At 22.0% G+C, this 19368-nt stretch overlaps 6 protein-coding genes across 8 annotated transcripts in view; 3 read left to right on the top strand and 3 right to left on the bottom strand.

Moving 5' to 3' along the window:
* The window catches only part of LOC102677318 (HEAT repeat-containing protein 6), a 4691-nt gene extending 253 nt beyond the window's left edge, over positions 1-4438 (bottom strand). Inside the window, exons 1-12 of one of the 2 annotated variants that reach the window (XM_006609492.2) lie at positions 4259-4438; positions 3878-4123; positions 3545-3772; positions 2658-3483; positions 2280-2572; positions 1854-2195; positions 1415-1662; positions 1071-1290; positions 792-869; positions 492-698; positions 257-373; positions 3-98 (exon numbers count right to left, since the gene is read on the bottom strand). In XM_006609492.2, coding sequence (XP_006609555.2) covers positions 3-98; positions 257-373; positions 492-698; positions 792-869; positions 1071-1290; positions 1415-1662; positions 1854-2195; positions 2280-2572; positions 2658-3483; positions 3545-3772; positions 3878-4123; positions 4259-4423 — 3066 coding nt within the window. In that variant the 5' untranslated portion in view covers positions 4424-4438. Of the gene's footprint in view, positions 1-2; positions 99-256; positions 374-491; positions 702-791; positions 870-1070; positions 1291-1414; positions 1663-1853; positions 2196-2279; positions 2573-2657; positions 3484-3544; positions 3773-3877; positions 4124-4258 lie in introns of those variants that run through there. The other variant, XR_004151806.1, reaches the window with a different exon arrangement.
* LOC102680368 (60S ribosomal protein L14) overlaps positions 1-6275 on the top strand; it is an 8659-nt gene extending 2384 nt beyond the window's left edge. Inside the window, exons 2-5 of one of the 2 annotated variants that reach the window (XM_006609427.2) lie at positions 5230-5284; positions 5394-5495; positions 5751-5945; positions 6087-6275. In XM_006609427.2, the coding sequence (XP_006609490.2) occupies positions 5230-5284; positions 5394-5495; positions 5751-5945; positions 6087-6236 (502 nt within the window). In that variant the 3' untranslated portion in view covers positions 6237-6275. Of the gene's footprint in view, positions 1-4999; positions 5094-5229; positions 5285-5393; positions 5496-5750; positions 5946-6086 lie in introns of those variants that run through there. The other variant, XM_006609426.2, reaches the window with a different exon arrangement.
* Positions 6276-6504: 229 nt separating this feature from the next.
* Positions 6505-8916, bottom strand: LOC102680106 (KIF-binding protein). Its single transcript, XM_006609424.2, has one exon. The coding sequence runs from the start codon at positions 8537-8539 to the stop codon at positions 6749-6751; it is 1791 nt and encodes a 596-aa protein (XP_006609487.1). The 5' UTR covers positions 8540-8916; the 3' UTR covers positions 6505-6748.
* A 324-nt stretch (positions 8917-9240) lies between these two features.
* On the top strand, positions 9241-11877 carry LOC102677186 (protein AATF). Its single transcript, XM_031515139.1, is given in 3 exon segments — positions 9241-9477; positions 9563-9758; positions 10648-11877. Coding segments are annotated over 3 exon segments (1554 nt in total). The 5' UTR covers positions 9241-9265; the 3' UTR covers positions 11794-11877.
* A 529-nt stretch (positions 11878-12406) lies between these two features.
* Positions 12407-15061, top strand: LOC102679646 (tRNA (adenine(37)-N6)-methyltransferase). The gene is made up of 3 exons (XM_006609420.2): positions 12407-12601; positions 12945-13268; positions 13552-15061. The coding sequence occupies exons 1-3, from the start codon at positions 12513-12515 to the stop codon at positions 14996-14998; spliced, it is 1860 nt and encodes a 619-aa protein (XP_006609483.1). The 5' UTR covers positions 12407-12512; the 3' UTR covers positions 14999-15061.
* An 883-nt stretch (positions 15062-15944) lies between these two features.
* Positions 15945-19368, bottom strand: part of LOC102679770 (ribosome biogenesis protein BOP1 homolog) — a 4480-nt gene continuing 1056 nt past the window's right edge. The window contains exons 2-8 of the mRNA XM_006609421.2: positions 18301-19215; positions 17504-18182; positions 17230-17439; positions 16751-17028; positions 16581-16680; positions 16319-16514; positions 15945-16251 (exon numbers count right to left, since the gene is read on the bottom strand). Coding sequence (XP_006609484.1) covers positions 16098-16251; positions 16319-16514; positions 16581-16680; positions 16751-17028; positions 17230-17439; positions 17504-18182; positions 18301-19215 — 2532 coding nt within the window. The 3' untranslated portion in view covers positions 15945-16097. The remainder of the gene's footprint in view (positions 16252-16318; positions 16515-16580; positions 16681-16750; positions 17029-17229; positions 17440-17503; positions 18183-18300; positions 19216-19368) is intronic.

The following is a 19368-nucleotide window of genomic DNA, read 5'->3' as shown; positions in this document are numbered from 1 at the left end:
ATTTTTCGTTCTTCTAATAATAAAGCATTTTTCATATATTTTTCCAATTGAGATTTTGCCTTTATTATATCTCCCATTTTTTCAGGAACAATAATTTCCTAAAAAATATATATATATATCTATGTATATATCAACACAAATTTTTAAATTAATAAAAATTATTTTTTAAAATAAAAAGTTGTAAATATAATAATATTAATAAAATTAATATATTTTAATAAACAGTTAATTTTTTTAATAAATAAGAGAATCATACCTGAAATTGTTTTATGTAACTAGAAACATCATTTATATGTTCACTTATTTCTGCCCAAAGATTTTGTAAATCTGATACTTCTGTATAAGCAGCCACATGGCTAAGAGTAAGGCATAACTAAAAACATAATAATGATAATATTTATATATATATATAATTTCGATTATAGATTTAATATTTAATTATTATAGATTTAATATTTAATTATTATATATTTAATAATAATATTAATTACCTGTTGAATAAGAGCATCACGATGAGGATACTCGATATAACTCGGTACATATTGAGAATTTTCAAAAGCTAAAATAAGACTCTTCCATAAAATTATTATATATTTTCCATAGGAATTACAAGAATATAATGCCCATGCTGCATTAGTACGCACTTTAAAATTTGGACTATTGCAAATTAGATTGCATAATGCAGGAAATACTTGATCCTACTAAAACAAAAAAATTGTATTAATTGTATAATATATAAAAAATAATATATAAAAAACTAAAGTCTTATATTTATACTATTTATTACATACTCGCCAAGAAGATGGTAATATACTATCTGGATTATTACTTAAAACTAAACCCAGAGCTCGACATGCATTCCAACGCACCTTTAATGTATAATATAAAAAAATATATTAAAACATAAAATATAATGATAAAGAGAAATTAAAATAATATTTAATATAATGCAAAAATAATTGATACATATAAAAATTTTCAAATTATAAGATATGAAATTTCTTGATTGTATTTCAAATTGTGTAATTGTTCTAATTATATATTTAATTGATATATTTTAATTTATATACCTTCATATCATTTCCTACTGTAGCACAACTTATCAAAGTCTCTAAACCTGATAATGTATCTTTCAATATGTGTTTGTTAGAACATAAATATAAAATACTTCCAAGAGCTCGAACAGAATTGCATTTTACCTTATCATTGTCCTTAGATGCTTTAATACTAACTTGATATATCTTTGGTAATAAAATTTCCAAAGAAATAGGTTCAATATCTTCATAATCTCTACAAAGAATATTTTATAAAAATTTATAAAAACTTTAAAACTATTAAAAATTTAAATTTTTATATAAAATAATTTAAAATAGTTAAAAAATATTACTTAAACATTTATATATCTATAACTAACTTTTCTTTAGAAAGGCAATTGCACAAATTAGCTAATGCCCATGCTCCCTTAATACGAACACCAAGATTTTTATCATCAGCAGTTAAACAAACTATATCAGCTAGATCCATTAAAAATCCAGTTTCTTCTCTTAATGCAGGTAATGTGACTAACATTCCTAATGCTCGTAATCCAGCAGCTCTTACAGCACTTTCTTCATCATGTACTGTACCAAACAGTACTGTAATAATTAAAATTGCTTGTTGTCTCTAAAAAAATATTTATAAGAGATATATATAAAAATTGGATATTAAAATATTTTCTAAATGATTTATTATTTTATTATATTTAATAATAACATAAATAATTAATCATTTAAATAAATTTTTTTACATTAAATGTTTTACTATAAAAAAATATATACAAATTATCTAAATTTTTAATTTGTATAAATACTTACTTGAAGTTGGACAAATGCAATAGAATTAATATTGCCTAAACAATCACATGCAGCTTCTCTTATTATTGTTTGTGGATATTGAAGAAGTGATATTATAGGATCAAATATAATATTCCAAAATATTAAAGCATTATTATTTTCTGAATCAATGTTCATGAGACAACCAGCCATAATTTCTAGAGCTCTGCAAGCATGTAATATTACTTGTGTTTCAGAATCTTGTATGACTTCTATTAAAGTTTTTGTAATCAATTCTATTTGTGAAAATACAAGACTTTCAGTACTAAATGCCATTCTACCAATTAGTTTTAATGATTGAAGACGAACAGGTGTACTCATTGTCTATAATCAGATAAATCATTATTTATTTCTTAAAATTGTTTTTTTTTTTTATAATTAAATTGCTAATTTAAAAAATATATATACCTTATTTGATATATTTTCCAAACAAACATGAATTAGAAAACAGATATTTGTCTGTTTGAATAATTTATTATTATATTCATTTGTCAAATTATTTTTAAGATCTTCAATATCAATCTCTTCATTATTTTCTTCTTCTATATTTTTTTCTGCTTTATCAATTGAAGTATTTAAACATAGTTGATCTCTATTTATAGTTAATTGTTTTCCAAGTATTTCAAATATTTCTGCAGTCACTGGATCACAAGAAGCAATGGCTTCAAAAGCTGATAATGCGGCAACACGAACTGTTGGATCTATATAATAAATAAGAACATAACATTTTATTTCTTATAAAAAAATATAAATATAATAAAAAAAAAATATTAATAATAAGAATACCTTTGTAAAATATATATGGCCTACAATTTCTCATTAATTTTGTAGCAAGTCCTGTTTTCAAACGTGCATATGGTGTACCCTGAATTAGAGCAGCAGCACATTTTAAACTATGCGTTAAGACTGCCATATTTGTTTCACTATTTAAGATTAAAGATAAAGTATAATGCAATTCTTTAATCATTAGACAAACTGTACCAAAAAAAGTAATAAAAGACATTTGATCAACTTCTTCTGCATGTATTAAGAAAGGTTTAACATCAATCAATAATTCTGTTAATGTACTTAACATGTGCTGTTTTACTTTAGATACAGATTCTTTTAAAATACTTCTAGTCAATACTCTAGCATCATTGCGTGATCCAGTAGCAATAATTTGTGGCCAAAATCCAAATATTTCACGACTTGGTGAATTTTTAATAAGTATTTGAAGTAATCGTACAGTTTCTAATCTTATTTTAGAATCCATAATAATAGAATTACTATTTTCAGTATCTGAAGTATCTGAATCACTTGAATATATGTTAATTCCTTTGCATTCTAATACAATGTTATTCTTTACTTCTGTAACAACTTTTTTAGTAGGTTGTTTTCTTAATTTTGCTTTATGATTTTTTAAATTTTTACATTTAGGAATTACATGAATTCGTTCTGGAAGATTCATTATTGCTGGACGAAGTAATTGTGGTTTTAAAGGAGAATAATCTTTAAGACCATAAAATAAAAATGCTTGCACAACTCCCAAAATTTCACCCATAAAGTCAATAGAATGTGGTAATACTTCATTAACTATTATCATTTGTAGAATATGTAAACATGAACATAATATCTATAAATTTAATTTGTAATTAACATTATAAAATTTAATTTGTTTTATATCTATTACTTACTTTGGTATGATAATATTTATTATCATTTATATACAAAGAAGAAACAATATTTAATGTAATATTTTTAATGCTATGTATCAATTCTTTTGTTATAAAAACACTATTGCCATTCATCAAAATTCCTTCTAAACAATTAATTGCATAATAATGAGTTTCATTCCATTGTGCATCAGATGAATTTAAATATTTTTTTAATAATTGATTATCTTCAATCAATAATTTCAAATACTATAAATATATATTTTTACTTTAAGTATTTTAAATATTATATATTCATAATAGTATTATAATATTATAATAAAATATTATATTTTTTAAAAAATATATACTTACATCAATATCGTTAAATTGCTTATTCATTAAAAAACTTTTTAAAGCTAAAAGAATATCATTATGCGTAATAGGTAAAGCAAATTTAAAAACTTTTATAAACCACTGTTTACAATGTATAAATATTTGTTCTTGAAAATTAATATTGTTTTGAATTATATTGATTAAAAATCTGCAAAAACTTTGAATCAAAGTTGTTTCTGCAAATGTAATGACATTACATAATTGTTTAATTAGTAATTGCACTCCCTAAAACATTATTACAATATATACATAAATATATATATATATATTTGTTTATATGTACATATATATATAAATTTTGGATTATGTTTTAATTAAAATAAAACAAATTATTTTATTACATTGTATGATTAAACTTACATCATTATTTAAATCTGTTAAATAACGATAATCAAGATTATTAAGAACACAAAGATAATTGTTAATTAATTTTGTTTCATAATTCTTTGTCAATACGAGTAATTTTTCTACTATATAATTAAATTTTGTTGTATAATTTGTATAGTCTATATTCGTTAAAGCCATTTTTTTTATATTTTTATCTATTTAGATACAACTAAAAGATATTTTAATAAGAAATATTTATATAAATATTATATCATATATAAATATTTTCAACAGTTATGCCACAGACAAAGTATATGATAGATTTATACTTTTCAAAATCTTTGTATCACACAAATTAAAATATTAATGCAAAAATCAGAAATTTTATTCTGCAGTCTTCGATTTAAAATAATAAAATTAGAAATTATATATATATTTCATTAAATATTGTAAAATATCACATATAAAAATATTTTTTTACACACATATTTTTTACATATTTTTTTTAAATATCAAGTTCAGTATAAATAAAGATTCTTTTCTTTTTTCTTTTAATATTTAAATATTAATTCAATTTAAATGAATAGTTTGTAACAATTTGCCATTTCTTGTGAATTGTATCGAGTTTAATGATATATAATGATATATGATATATTAAATGAATTATTTAATACATAATTTATGTATATATATATATATTTTTTATTGCTTCTTGAATTAATACAAAATAAATTAATATTTATTTATTTATTTTTTATAAGTTGTATCTAGGGAATTTTTGAGTAGAAAAATTACTTTTATCAGTTGGTGTTAACAATACTTTATCCGGTTATAGATTATATTGGTCTTTTGCTTCCGGTAAACCATGGTAAGTGTAGCATAGTTTTAAATTTATTGATATTACTCATAAAATTTATAGTATTATGAATTTATCATTTTAAAAAAGTTGTTTTTACATATTTTATAATTTAATTTATATTTATTTATTCTTGAAAATGTATAAGAAATATAAAAATTATTCAATATAAGCTTGCATTTTTCATAGTTTTCAACCACATGGTATGTATTGTAAATCATATATATTAAATTAATAATTAGAAATTATTTATAATTTATGATGTAATTTTTCATTATTATAAAAATAATTGGATTTTTTTTTGTTAAATAGCCATTTCAAAGGTTCGTAGAATCTGGTCGTATTGCTTATGTGAGCGATGGGCCGCACAAAGGTAAACTTGTTGCTATTGTAGACATCATCGATCAAAATCGGGTAAAATAAAATTTTATAAATATATTATATTTTTTATTAAATATTAAATTGAAGATTATTTAATATAAATTATAAGTATAATTATAAGTAAGTTTAATATATAATAATATAATAATGATGATCCAGTATCTTGATAGGAATTGCCGGCTGAGATATAATTGATGTCAATATACTTTCACTGATGGAAAATATAATTTAATAATTATATATTAAAGAAATAATAATATTTTATATTAAATTTTAATTTTTTTTTAGGTTTTAGTTGATGGACCTTCTTCAAATGTTCCACGTTGTGAAATGAGATTAAATGATCTTCATTTAACTAAATTCCGTATACGTTTCCCATATACTGGATCCACTCGTGTTGTACGTAAAGCATGGGAAGCTGCAAACATTAATGATCTTTGGAAACAAACTATGTGGGCAAGAAAAGTTGAAGCCAAGAAAAAAGTGGGTATAATAATATATATGTATATAATATATAATATATATATTAAATCATCATATACACATCTTTATATGTCTTTTATGTATAATAACAAAAAAAATTATTTGTACACAGTAATAATAAATATGTTTACTTAATTTTAGCGGCTGGAACTTAGTGATTTTGATCGTTTTAAATTAAGAAAAGCAAGACAAATTAGAAACAAATTGAGAACAGATGCATTTTACAGATTAAAAAAGAAAGCTAAAAAAACAAAGACTACAAATACAAGTAAAAAAGTTGAAAAGAAGTGATTTTTTATTTTATGAAATAAATATAAAATTATCTTACAATTAGCATTAATTATTTAATTACCTTTCATCTCTATTTGTAAGAAAAATAAATTAAATTTAATAAAATTAATTAAAATTAATAAAAACTATAATAATAGTAAATTTAATAAATTTATAATTGATTTATTTTTTAAAAAATACAATATAATTTTTAAGAAATATAAAATACACATGAGATATATTTTTATAATTTAATTTTATTAATGTTAATAATACATAATATTCTTACTTTATACATTATAATAATTCTATTATTATAAAATAACTATACAATTACGAAAATGATATTGAAGTTTGTCACAATTATAAAGATAGAAGAGATGAAAATATTTTGCTTTTGAAAATTCAAAATAATTTATATAAGATATGTTAAGTTTAGAATTTCATTAAATAACATATCGAATATTATTAATTTTATTTAATCATTATTCTTTAATTTTTTTTCATTAATCTTCTTATATTATATTTGTTATTTACTTTGATTGGTAATGATTTGATTTAATTATTGATAAATTTACTAATTCTTTACATAAGTTTAATTCAACTTTCATTACCTCAGCTGCTTTGGGATATTTTTCACAATAATCAATTACAAATTTATATGCATTGATACTATTCTGCATATTTTTTATTTGAATCGTTTTATCAGAAGTTATTATCTTATTATACAATCTACCAAGATGAAAGTAAGAAAATAAAGCTGGTTGCATCACTTCATCAGAAAATTCTTGTATTTCGGAATTAGAATTACGAACATGTAATGAATCAAGAAATGCTTGAAAATTTTTTATAGAATTTTTTGCTAAATGATTAATTTTTGTTAATGTTTGTGGTGAAGGTTTTTCATCGGACGATCGTAAACGATCAAGTTTTATATCAAGAATATCGGAATATGTTTCTCCTAATTCAATCCAAATTTGTCTACAGGCAGATTCATAATATTGTGGATTTAATTCCGTAATAACATTTTCTAAAATATCTATTCTTCTTTTATGCATTTTTGCTTGTCTATCTTCATGTTCTTCAAAAAATGACAAATATTTATAAGCTCGAGAATTATCTTGTATAATTAATATATAATCAGATGCATGATTTTCTAAAGTATAATAAATTTTAGCTTGTTCTAACCATTTTTGAGTATTTAAGAAAACTGATCTAGCATCATCAAAATCTAATAAATATTTATCAGTTATTTGATTGGTAATTGGTTCTATCTCTTTCTCTAAAATACTGAACTTTAAATCATTAATTATTTTTGATTTTGAATTTTTATTTAATTGTTTGTTATCCTGTCCTGTTTCATTTTTCTGCATAAGTCTTTCTTTTGATGAAAACATAAGCAAAATTCCATATTTAGCCCAACATCTAGCAACATCTGCACTTCTATGTTTAAAATTTTCCCATTCAGCTGCAAGTGTTTCATTTTCCTCATTATTTTTGGATTTTTGTTCTAATATATTTTTATATTTTTGTAATATATAAGATGCTGCTGCTAAATGATGTCTTGCTTGAAAGAAACTATTATTTTCCATAAAATATTGAGATAATGTTGCTGCATTTAATGCCCAATCAATATAATCTAAATCTTGCACAATTTCATTATGACCTAATTGCTTCCGCAAGGTCATATGACAATATATTGCAGATTGACAATGATCTTTCAAAGAACTATATACTTGAGCTAGATAATATAATGTTAAAGTATTAACTTTTTCTAATACCTCTTTAGGACTTAGTTCATCTTTAATTTGTTCAATACCAAAATTCTGAGCTATATTAATAGGATCTCTACATGGGTTATTAATATTTATAAAATTGTTGTAAATTTTCTCTGCTTGATCTAAAAAATTTTTTGCCTTCATAGGTTGATTCCATTGAGACCATATAATACCCAATTGATTTAAAGCACTTAATACTGATATAATAGCTTCTGGTTCTAATTCTTTATTTCTCAATAATTTTATACATTCCATAAATTGTTCTTCACTTGCTTTTAATTCTTCCGTATCAGCATGTAATAAACCACGATTTAAGTGAATCATAGCAAGCATTATGACTCTTTCTTTTTGTTCCTCTTGTGACATATTCTCTGAAATGCTAATTAAATCTGCTTCCATTGACTTAAACATTTCAATTGCTTGATATTTTATTTTATAAGGTTTGCTTTCCATTGTAGATTTGTCGACATCATCCAATAATTTTCGAACATCTTTAAATTTTGCTCGCACTTTTGTAATTGTACTCTGTACAGAGTTAGATTCCATCTCGATTTGTCTTTTTGTTTATATATATATATATATGTTTATGTATATGTATATTATGATTTATTATTTCTTTATTTTAAATATTGTGACAAATTTCACGATATTATCATGATTTTCAACTATCATACGTTGCACGTATTAAGCATAGTCTTTTTATGAAATCCAGATACAAACATATTTGAGCATGCTCAATAATATGATATAATAAATTTACTAAAAGATTTTTTTACTATTTTACTAGGAAATGTTACAGCTCTCTCTATATATATATATGTCAATGCAATTTGAGCGCACCACGTAGTAGGTACATGTTACTATTGTCATATTATATTAATCTACATTGTCATCTCAATGCGATATTATCGATTCAAAATAGAATAAAAATAAGAGAACTTAATACTCTCAAAAAATAGGATAAAAAAAATATATTGAATGTTAGACCTATTGTTTATGTTATATAGTATATTAATTATTAAATAGATATGTTGAATTATTAAAATATTAGATAAACCAACTTTTATGATAGTACAAGTAGCATCATATTTTATATTAAGTGATAGTTATTACATATAAAATATAAATTTATTGTAAATATATTTTAATGAAAAACTATATAATAATATTCTTATACATAGGTTATATTTATGATTATCTATGAAGAAAAATATACATATTAAAATTTATTATTTATAATTAAATTGATTTATATTAATTTTTATTAAAATAATGTCTTTGAAAAAAAAAAGAACAACTTTAGCAGATAAAATAAATTCATTAATTACTCCAACACCAATAAATTTTGATTCTGATGATGAAGTCGAAGAAACAAAAGCAAAGATAGTTGATTATTATGATGAAAGTGACAATTCAGATAATAATATTCAAGTTTCAGAGATACGTAAACAAAATGCTTATTTCTTGGATCAAATAGATAAAAGGTAAATTTAAAATTTTATTTTAAATTAATGAATAATTTATTATTCATTATGAAGTTATTAAATGATATTATAATTTCTATCATAGATATAAGGGTAAGAAAGTTTCAAGAAAAGACATATTTAAGGATAATGAAAATTTCAATATACAAAATATATCAGAAAATGAAAATATAAATAGCATAGAAGAAGAAAGTGATGATGAAACAAATGATAGTAATAATGAAGAAAATATTGAAGATGATGATAGTAATAATGAAGAAGATAATGATAATAAATTTAAATAAAAAAATATTTATAAAAAATAAATAAATAAAAAATAATTATAATATATCAATATTTCCTTTATAAAATATACTATAAAATTTCATTAAATTCATTTAAGAACTGTAAAAATTTTTAAGAAAAAGATAGTTGATAAAAATATAAAATTAAACATAAGATCAGATTCTTAGAAGATAATTTAATCCTATTATATAATTAATATTTTCAAAAAAAATATATTTAACATATTCATTTTTTTGACTAAATTAGTTTTTTTACAAGAATAAAGACGAACTACAGATTAGAAAGTAGCTGTAAGAATAAAAAAAATGAAATGTAATATAAATAATCAACTATTGTATAAGTTGTAATAATAATGTTCAATAATTATGAGTCAAACATAATAATAAAATATAAAATGTAATGTACGAACAAAAATAATGAAATTTAATAAAGAATAAAAAATTTTTATCACTGAACGAAGCATTTGATTTAATGTTAAAATATCAATTTCGCTCCATGCAATTATCCAACATGAATACATCTGAATTGATTTGGTTGCTTACAATTAACTTCAAGTTGAATATATTTATATTGGATGAAATATTATATTAAATAGGATGTTATGTTAAAATTTTTAAATTGCTCACTAAATTGATATTTAATAAATTTTTATAATAGTAAATTTCAGAAGAAATAAAATCCAACAAATAAATATTGGTAATTTAAATATATAAATTTATAAATATCGATATTAAAAATATCAATAGTTTCGATATATCAATCTCTAAATATCGATGTATCGTTGTCATTCCTAATTCCTTAAAGACGTGTACATAGTCTCATGGCGATAGTATGAATGTCACGTGCTCTCACATATTCTAAATCAAAATAATTAAATTTAATATATAAACAATATCGAAAATAAATATGGAAACCGAATTAGAAAAAAGTAACTGTGTTAGAAATCAATTACAACTTTGGGAAAATTTATTAGAAATTAGAATAAAATTACAAAAGTGTTTAATTACTAGTAATCAAATGCCTCAGTATGATATTTACAACAATTTTAAAACAAATACAGAATATATGAAAACAACTGATGAAGTGAAAAATAAATTGAAAACATTATTAAATAATATGTTGCAATTGCAAAGTTTTCTTTTAAAACAATATCCTGAAACAAAACATTTATCTAAATATAATAAAAAAAGAAAAGCTGAGGAAAGCAAAGATAAAGTAGCAAATATAAGGGACCCAATGGATGAAGAAATTCCTTCAGATACAGAAGATGAAAATGAAAATAAAGATGAAAAAAAGTATAGAAATTCAAATATAGAAGATGAAAATGAAAATGTAAATGAAGAAATTCTTTCAGATATAGAAAGTGAAAATGAAAAAAACACAATTTTAGATGAAGATATAAATAATTTTAATAACAATATATTTAAAAAGAAATTAAAACTTTGCAATTATGAAAAAATATTAAATAATAATCATAAATCTTATATAAATTACAGAAATTCTATTATTCAAAAGTGGAATGAAAAGACAAAAATAGCTAGTGGTAAATTAAATAAAAATACAAGTGAATCAACATTAAAACAAATTGAATTTGCTTTAAATGACAAACAAAAATTGCGTAATAGAAGTCGATTAAAACGGTCAGAATATAAAATTATTGGTAAAGCAGAATTAACAGAAGATAATGATGGTAGGAAACTTCAGGAATATGATTCTGAAATTTATGATGATGATGATTTTTATCATCAACTTTTGAGAGATCTAATTGAATATAAATCATCTGATATTACTGATCCAGTACAACTTAGTAAACAATGGATAAAATTACAAAATATGAGGCATAAAATGAAAAGAAAAATAGATACAAGAGCTACTAAAGGTAGAAGAATACGATATAATGTACATAATAAATTAATAAACTTTATGGCTCCTATCACAATAAATGATATGTGGACAGATCATGCAAAGAATGAACTATATAATTCTTTATTTGGTAAAATTAAATTACCAGATGAAAAAGTTGGATGCTAGGTTTAAAACAATTAATAAAGTGTTAATTTTGTATATTTTATTAAAAAATATTTTGTAAGGTTTGTAGCAATGAAATAAAAAAATATTATTTAATAAAATAAATAATAAAAACTTGTTCATTTTAAATAACAAATTATTTTAAAACCTTCAATAAAATAATTTATATAGTAATATGTAAATATAGCTCCTTTATTGTATATTATATATTTATTCTTCTTATATGTAATATAATATTTTAATATATCTTTTAAAATGTTAAATAATGTTTGTTTTTTTATTGTATTAAACCTGTTATTGTATATTTATATTTTTGTAAATAAAATAATTTTAATATATTAGTAAATTTTTTATGTATTAAATTATTTTTTATAGTACAACATTTAGAAATAAAAAAAGATATTGTATAAATGTAAAAATAAAAGTTATAAAAAATATTAATAAAAATTAATTTATATAATATAAAATCTAAATTCATATAATTCATATAATTCATTTTATTCATTATATTTATTTTATACATAAATAAATTTTGTTATAATTCAATGAAAATCTGAGCGATACTATCGCCTCTACATCCGTTCTTTTCTTACTAAATTATTTCAAACTCTATAGAATCAGTAGTTTCACTATTGCGTATATTTGATCTATGGTACAGGTGATTCTCGTTTCACTCTACTTAATTTAACCGGTGATTACGCTCGAAAGAGTAGTTGATAGTTATGGATTCTGCGTGTCAAAATTCGGACTTTAGTAATAAATATTTGCTTAGTCAGTTAAATATAGCTAGAAAAGAAATTAACAATTTAAGGTATTGTTTATATTTGATTGCTACTGTCTTATAAATTCATATATAAAATAGATATTTCGAATATTATATAGATAATTCGAAATATCAACAAGTTCCGTTTAAATATATTGTTTTACATATACTAGAATATCTTAGTAAATATAACATACATACATATATACATATATATATATATATATATTTTGTACATAGAATATTCACATGAAATATCTATTTCACATGAATTAAATAATTGAAAATATTAATATTTAAATTATATTAAATATTTAAATATTTTATATATGTATATTTTTGTAAACTAATATTAATATATTTTATTATGTGATTTTTTTAATTTTAATAGACAACAAATAAAAAGTCTTCGATACATTCATGAAAAAGATGTTAACGATATAAAACATCTTTTGGAATCATACAAAAATGAATCATCTATGTCTGAAACAAAAGTTATAGGTCCAAATGATGTGAAACCTAGCACTAGTACAGATAATGATGCTATAAAATTAAAACCAATTGGAGTAATATCTACTTGTTTTCCTAGTAAACGTGCTACACCCAGACAAACAAGAGTCTGTGGAAAAGTACCAGGAAAACTGTTATTATATAATTCAATATTTACCAATCCTGATCATGCACTTGAAGGATTACAAGATTTTTCACACTTGTGGTAAGATAATTAAAATTTTTAAATATAATTTATTTTTAACTTATAATTATATTAATCTTGATTAATATAATATAATAAATATAATATAATATAATATTATATAATAAATATAAATATAATAAAATAAAATTAATTAAATATAATACAAAATATTTTTTTTTCTAATTTTATATGAGTTATTATGAATCATTAATCTACAACGCATAAAAAATTTATTTTATTCATTGCTAAAGATAATATAATAATTAATATAATTAATATAAAATAATTTCTATTTCAATAGGGTTCTATTCTACTTTCATAGAAATGAATCCACACATGTTCGTGCCAAAGTTGCACCACCAAGATTAAATGGTACAAAAACAGGTGTATTTTCTACACGTTCTCCACATCGTCCATGTCCAATTGGTTTAAGTTTAGTAAAAATTACAAGTATAGAAAATTATACAATATATTTTGAAGGTGTAGATATGGTTGATCAATCACCTGTACTAGATATAAAACCCTATATACCACAATATGACAGTCCATCTTGTTTTGAGAAATCAAGAAATAGATCACAAGAATCCAATCTAGATGATGCATTTGATTGTATAGAAGAAACTGCCAGAAATCAAATATGTGGTACAACTAGTGTTAGTCTTGGAGATGACACAAGAAATTTATTTTCAGAAACTTGTTATAGAAAAACTATTCATAAAACAAATCAAGAAACGGATATTTCTAGAGATGAAGAAATTGCTTTAAGATTACAAGCTGAAGAGTTTCAAAGAAATTCTAATTTCGAAAATTACACCAGTATAAGACATTTTTCTGAATTAAATGATATCACTTTGCACAATAATAGTACATTACAACATAATATAGATGTAACTGATATACATAGAATTCCTCATACATTTTCCGATACAAGATCAAGTTTGAATATAAGTAGACACAACATATTTCCGTCTAATGTTGAACAATCAGAAAGTTTACTAGATATAAATAACGGATTACAAAATATTAACGTAAATGATCGTACTAATATTGAATCAGCACATGAATCGAGAAACGTAGAATCTAATTATACAGAAACGCATGCTTCTCGATCTAGACTTTTAGATGGAGCTGATGGACCAAATACCATTTGTGGTACAGATATAGATTTAATTCATAGACGATCATTAAATTCAAGAATCGATAATTCTCCCATAAGAATGGGAGTACGAGAAGCTCCTGATGGAGAAGAAGGATTAGAATCACAAATTCTCACTCCGCAACATTTACCGAATCAAGTAATAAGAACTACATCAAATAATAGTTTTCCAGACAATGGAGATGCACATTTAGTATTTTCTTCTGAATTGAGAAATGCTGAAGATAGAGAATCAAGAGTTAATTCTTCAGAAGTAAGAATTCCAGAATGGATATCAAGACCTCGAACACCTCTATGTGTGGTATTTAACGATCGTGCTTTAATTCAATTAAATGAAATCTTAGGAACTAAAATTAATGATCAAAAGATTGCAATTGAAAATGTATTGCGTGAAGATCCTAGATCTGTATATTTAAGACAACGATGGGGTAGTCAATTTTATACTTTCTTAATTCACGATTTACATATCACTTGTAGATTCGATGACAATCACGGCATAGTAACAGTTTTCCAAGTCAAACACGCTGGTCGTATTTGTGAATGTGGAGAACCTGAATGGCAATGCTTGGGTCATTCACCACCCTCATCTTAAAAAACTCTCATATATATATATATATATATACTGCATATATATAATATTATATATGCATAACATTAATTTGCTACTATATTTTTAAAATTGTTGATTATATGTGAATGAATGAACAATTTAATTTATATATCTATAATATATTTTATTTCTATATCATATATTTTTTAAAAATTTCCTTATTATGAAACTTTAGAGAAATGTTTATTTAAAACTTTGTGCATTATAATTGGTATTTTTAATTTAATATTTATCTATAAATTACAATAAATGGTTCTATTTAAATTTAATATTAAAATTTCATGATAAACAATTAGTAATTTAACTAAGAATATTATAAGATTAAGCCAAAAATATTTTATGAATCATAATCAAATATTAAGATTTTTTTTCTTGTTTAAAATTATTATCATTGAGAAATACAATATAATTTTAAATAAATTTATTTGTTTTACAAAACTTCAAACTTTTCAAGTTATTCTAATTTATATTATAGTTAACATTTTTTTATGAAAATTTACTAAAATATTTAAAGTAAAAAATTTAATAAAATATTTAATTACATGTTTTTTCTTTACATCTTTAACTATTTACTGATAATTTTATTGTTAATGAAAACAATCAATTTTTTTAAATCTTTTTCTTTTTTATATATGTAAAAAGTAATTTTAGATTTTTTACAATAGATAAGTATATTTAAAAGATTTATCTAATTTTTAATCTAAAATTTATTTAAATACTAAGATATTAAAAATATTATAAATTATGATAAAAATAGATAAATCTTTATTATTTTAATTATGATATATTTATTCTATATAATTTTTTATTGTAATTATATTATCGTATAATTTTTTATTGCAATACGAAAGTTCCTATATGTTTAGTCTTTAAACAGTTATAGTGCAAAAGTTATACTTTAAACTTGCGCACAAAATAAAAATATTAGGAAAAAATTTATTTATAAAAAATTGTTTATCAAAATTTTTATGATATTAATACGATAATTTTAGTTTCATAATTTGATTGCATTAAAAAATTACATTAAAAAATTCATAAGAAAAAACATTGTTAACTGTGATTATAAATATATATATATAATTCAAGTATACATTCGTATTGTTGAATCTGCACCTGCAGAAAATACCCATGGTTGAATAGGATGGAACATCACATCCAAAATACCAAAATCATTATAAGATTCATGATTACATAATCTCTTAAGTGGTACAATCAATGCATTTTGCAATAAATCACTAAAATGCATTATGAAATAATTAATACATAATGAAAATTATATTAAATAATTATAAATTATCTTACTTATACACCATTCCATGAGAAACAATAAGGCTCCTATCATCAGAACCAGATGCAAAAAGAGGATATCGCTTATGAAAGATAACACTTCGAACGCCCGTACCATGTAAACGTAATGTCTGATAAGGTTTTGTACTTAAATCAAGATCAAACCAAAGCATTTTGCGATCATAAGTGCCTACTAAAATATTATCACCTCCTAGAAATATAAATATAATTAAATAATGATAATATAAATTATTCATGTAATATTCAATTTATTTACCTGGATGAATTGCCATTGATGATATCCATTGTGAATTCGATAATAATTTTTTAATCATTTCTTGTTTTACTAAATCATATATTCGTATGTTTCGTTGAGTCTAAAATTATTTTTTTTTTATTGCAATTATACTTATAAAATTATACATTTAATTTATATTTTTTACTTACTGCTACAAACAAATAAGGCCTAATTGGATGAAATAAAACACATTGTATTAAACCTTTTGATCTAGTGAATGGTAATTGAGATCTTCGTTTCGATAATTGATTTATTAAGACAGATCTGTTTTGACCATCTGGCATAACAGCAGCAAAATAATCACCTTTACCATGCCAAGTTACTTGTTTCACTATCTTAAAATGATTTAAAATTATTCTGATTCCATCAGTCCAATATTCACCTTCTGCTTGTTCCCATTGAACAGCAGTTTTCACTCTCTCACTTACTGTAAATATAATTATTCTAATTCTATTATTTTTTAATAATGTTCATAAAATTATAATATTTAAATTTTATAATATAAATTTTATAATATTATAAATAGTTATATTACATTTTTAAATTATATAAATATAATACAATATATTTAAAAATATATATAATAAAATATATAATATAATATAATATAAAAAATATATTAAAATACCTATAACATCACTTTGTGGTATTATTTCTAGTAATTGATTTGTTTTACTAGTAATTAAATGATCTCCTATACCAGGATTTATCAAAAGAATCTTTTTATCTGCAGCTACCGCTATAAGTGATAAAGATTGATTTGGAGACCATGCTGTAGATCTAATAATTCCTCCACATGGAATTGTTTTTACACATCTGCCTGTTGCTATTTCCCATACTATCAAACAATTAATTATTACATATAATATATAATATACAATATTTCATATAAAGGAACTTACTTTTTAAATTCATATCATCACTACCAGAAGCAATGTATTGTCCCATTGGTTCTACAGTAATACTTCTTATCATATCTGTATGACCTTTAAATACCATGGACATTGTTGTAGGAAATGGTTGTAAATCTTTTGGACTAGGTAATTGAGGTACTAAAGCTTCAGGTTCTATTGTTAATTTCATTTTCAATGCTCTAGGACATAAATATAAATCTAAACATCTCTGAAATCTTTCTTTAACATATTTCGGATAAGAAGGAACTTCGCGAAGTGAATTAAATTTCTGTGGAATGAAATGTAATTTTCGTTTCCATGGTGCTGTTTGTAATTTATTCCATTCTTTTAATTCCTTTTTATCAAATAGATATTCTGGTGGAGGATTATAACTTTCTGCATGTCCAGGTAAATGTCTTTTTGGTGGTGGAATATGTTTATGAATTCTACGCATTTCTTCAGCTTGATCATCTGATTGCCACAACATATAAAATTGTGGATCGTTTTTTTTCTGTTCTTTTTCTTTCTTTAATTCTTCTGAAGATTTTATCCAACCCATTTTAAGTGCATGAACTAATTTTGATATTTTTTTAGCTTCTGGTTTAGATGGTAAGAATGAACGTTTATGTTCTGGAAATTTACGTACTGGTGTTTTCATTATTTCTGAAGTAAACCATTCTATCCATGGCTATAATAAAGCAATAACATTAAAAAATGAATTATTATAGAAGATCAATTAATGAATTATTATTAAATTATAAAATATTAAACAATAAAAATTATAATTAATCTTATATAATACTTACAGAATATTCATCAAAAGTTACATCAGGAATTTTTCGTTTTTGTATTCTTGTAATTAAATCTATATCTGCTTCACTTAATTTAACATCTTGTCCGGTCTGAGGATCTTTAATTGTTCTCCAAAAATCAGGATCTTCCATTCTTTTCAAAAAATTATCTAACTGATCACCTTTTTGAGGTTTTATAATTTTTTTACCATCCCAATTATAACCAATGTGATCATAGTCATTATACCATTTTATTGGTATATTTCCAATTGTATTGCGAATATCTTCTTCATCAGAACTATCATATTCATATTCATCTATTTGCTGATTTTTTATTATTTTATCACTATTTATTTTTTTCCTTATGCTAGATTCAATATTTTTTTCTAAATCTTTTTCTTTAGATCTTTTTATATTATTTAACTTAAAATTATTATCATTTTTTATTTTATTATTCTGTGTAACTTTAGAAATAGTTAATACATTTGATTTATTAATTTTATTTGTAAAGCATATATTTTGTTTATTAATTTGTATTTTATTAGATATATTATTTTTGTTATTGATATTAGATATAAAAGATCCATTTATCTCTTTAGATTTATTTTGTTTAGATTTGAAATTTTCATTTTTTGAAAAGTTTTCCAAACTTTTATCTTCACTTTCATTAGTGTTTTTATCAAGAGAAATATTTTCTTCGTCATTTTCGGAATAATCTTTATCCAAATTAAGATCATCTGAATCTTTATCCAAACCAAGATCATCTGAATCTGTTTCAAAACTTAATTCTTCTTCATCATCAGATTCAAAAACAATTGGATCTTTTTCGGTATCTGATTCAGGAATATCTTCATTTTCATCTATTTCTTCATCTGTACTTTCATCATTGTTATTCACTTCAGCAGATAATAAATCTTCAGCACCTGAATCCTAAGTAATTTTTCCATTTAAATTACTTTATATTTCTTTACAATACAATCTTTTTAAAATGAATAATATTTTAATTTAAATAATTATATTTTTTATTATTATTTTTAATTATATTATATAATTTAAATTATATTATATATTATAATATAAATA

The sequence above is a fragment of the Apis dorsata genome, unplaced genomic scaffold (assembly GCF_000469605.1).
Source record: "Apis dorsata unplaced genomic scaffold, Apis dorsata 1.3 scaffold_56, whole genome shotgun sequence".
NCBI classification, from domain to species: domain Eukaryota; kingdom Metazoa; phylum Arthropoda; class Insecta; order Hymenoptera; family Apidae; genus Apis; species Apis dorsata.
The sequence above is the reverse complement of the archived record's forward strand: the minus strand, read 5'-3'. Positions and strand labels throughout refer to the sequence as shown.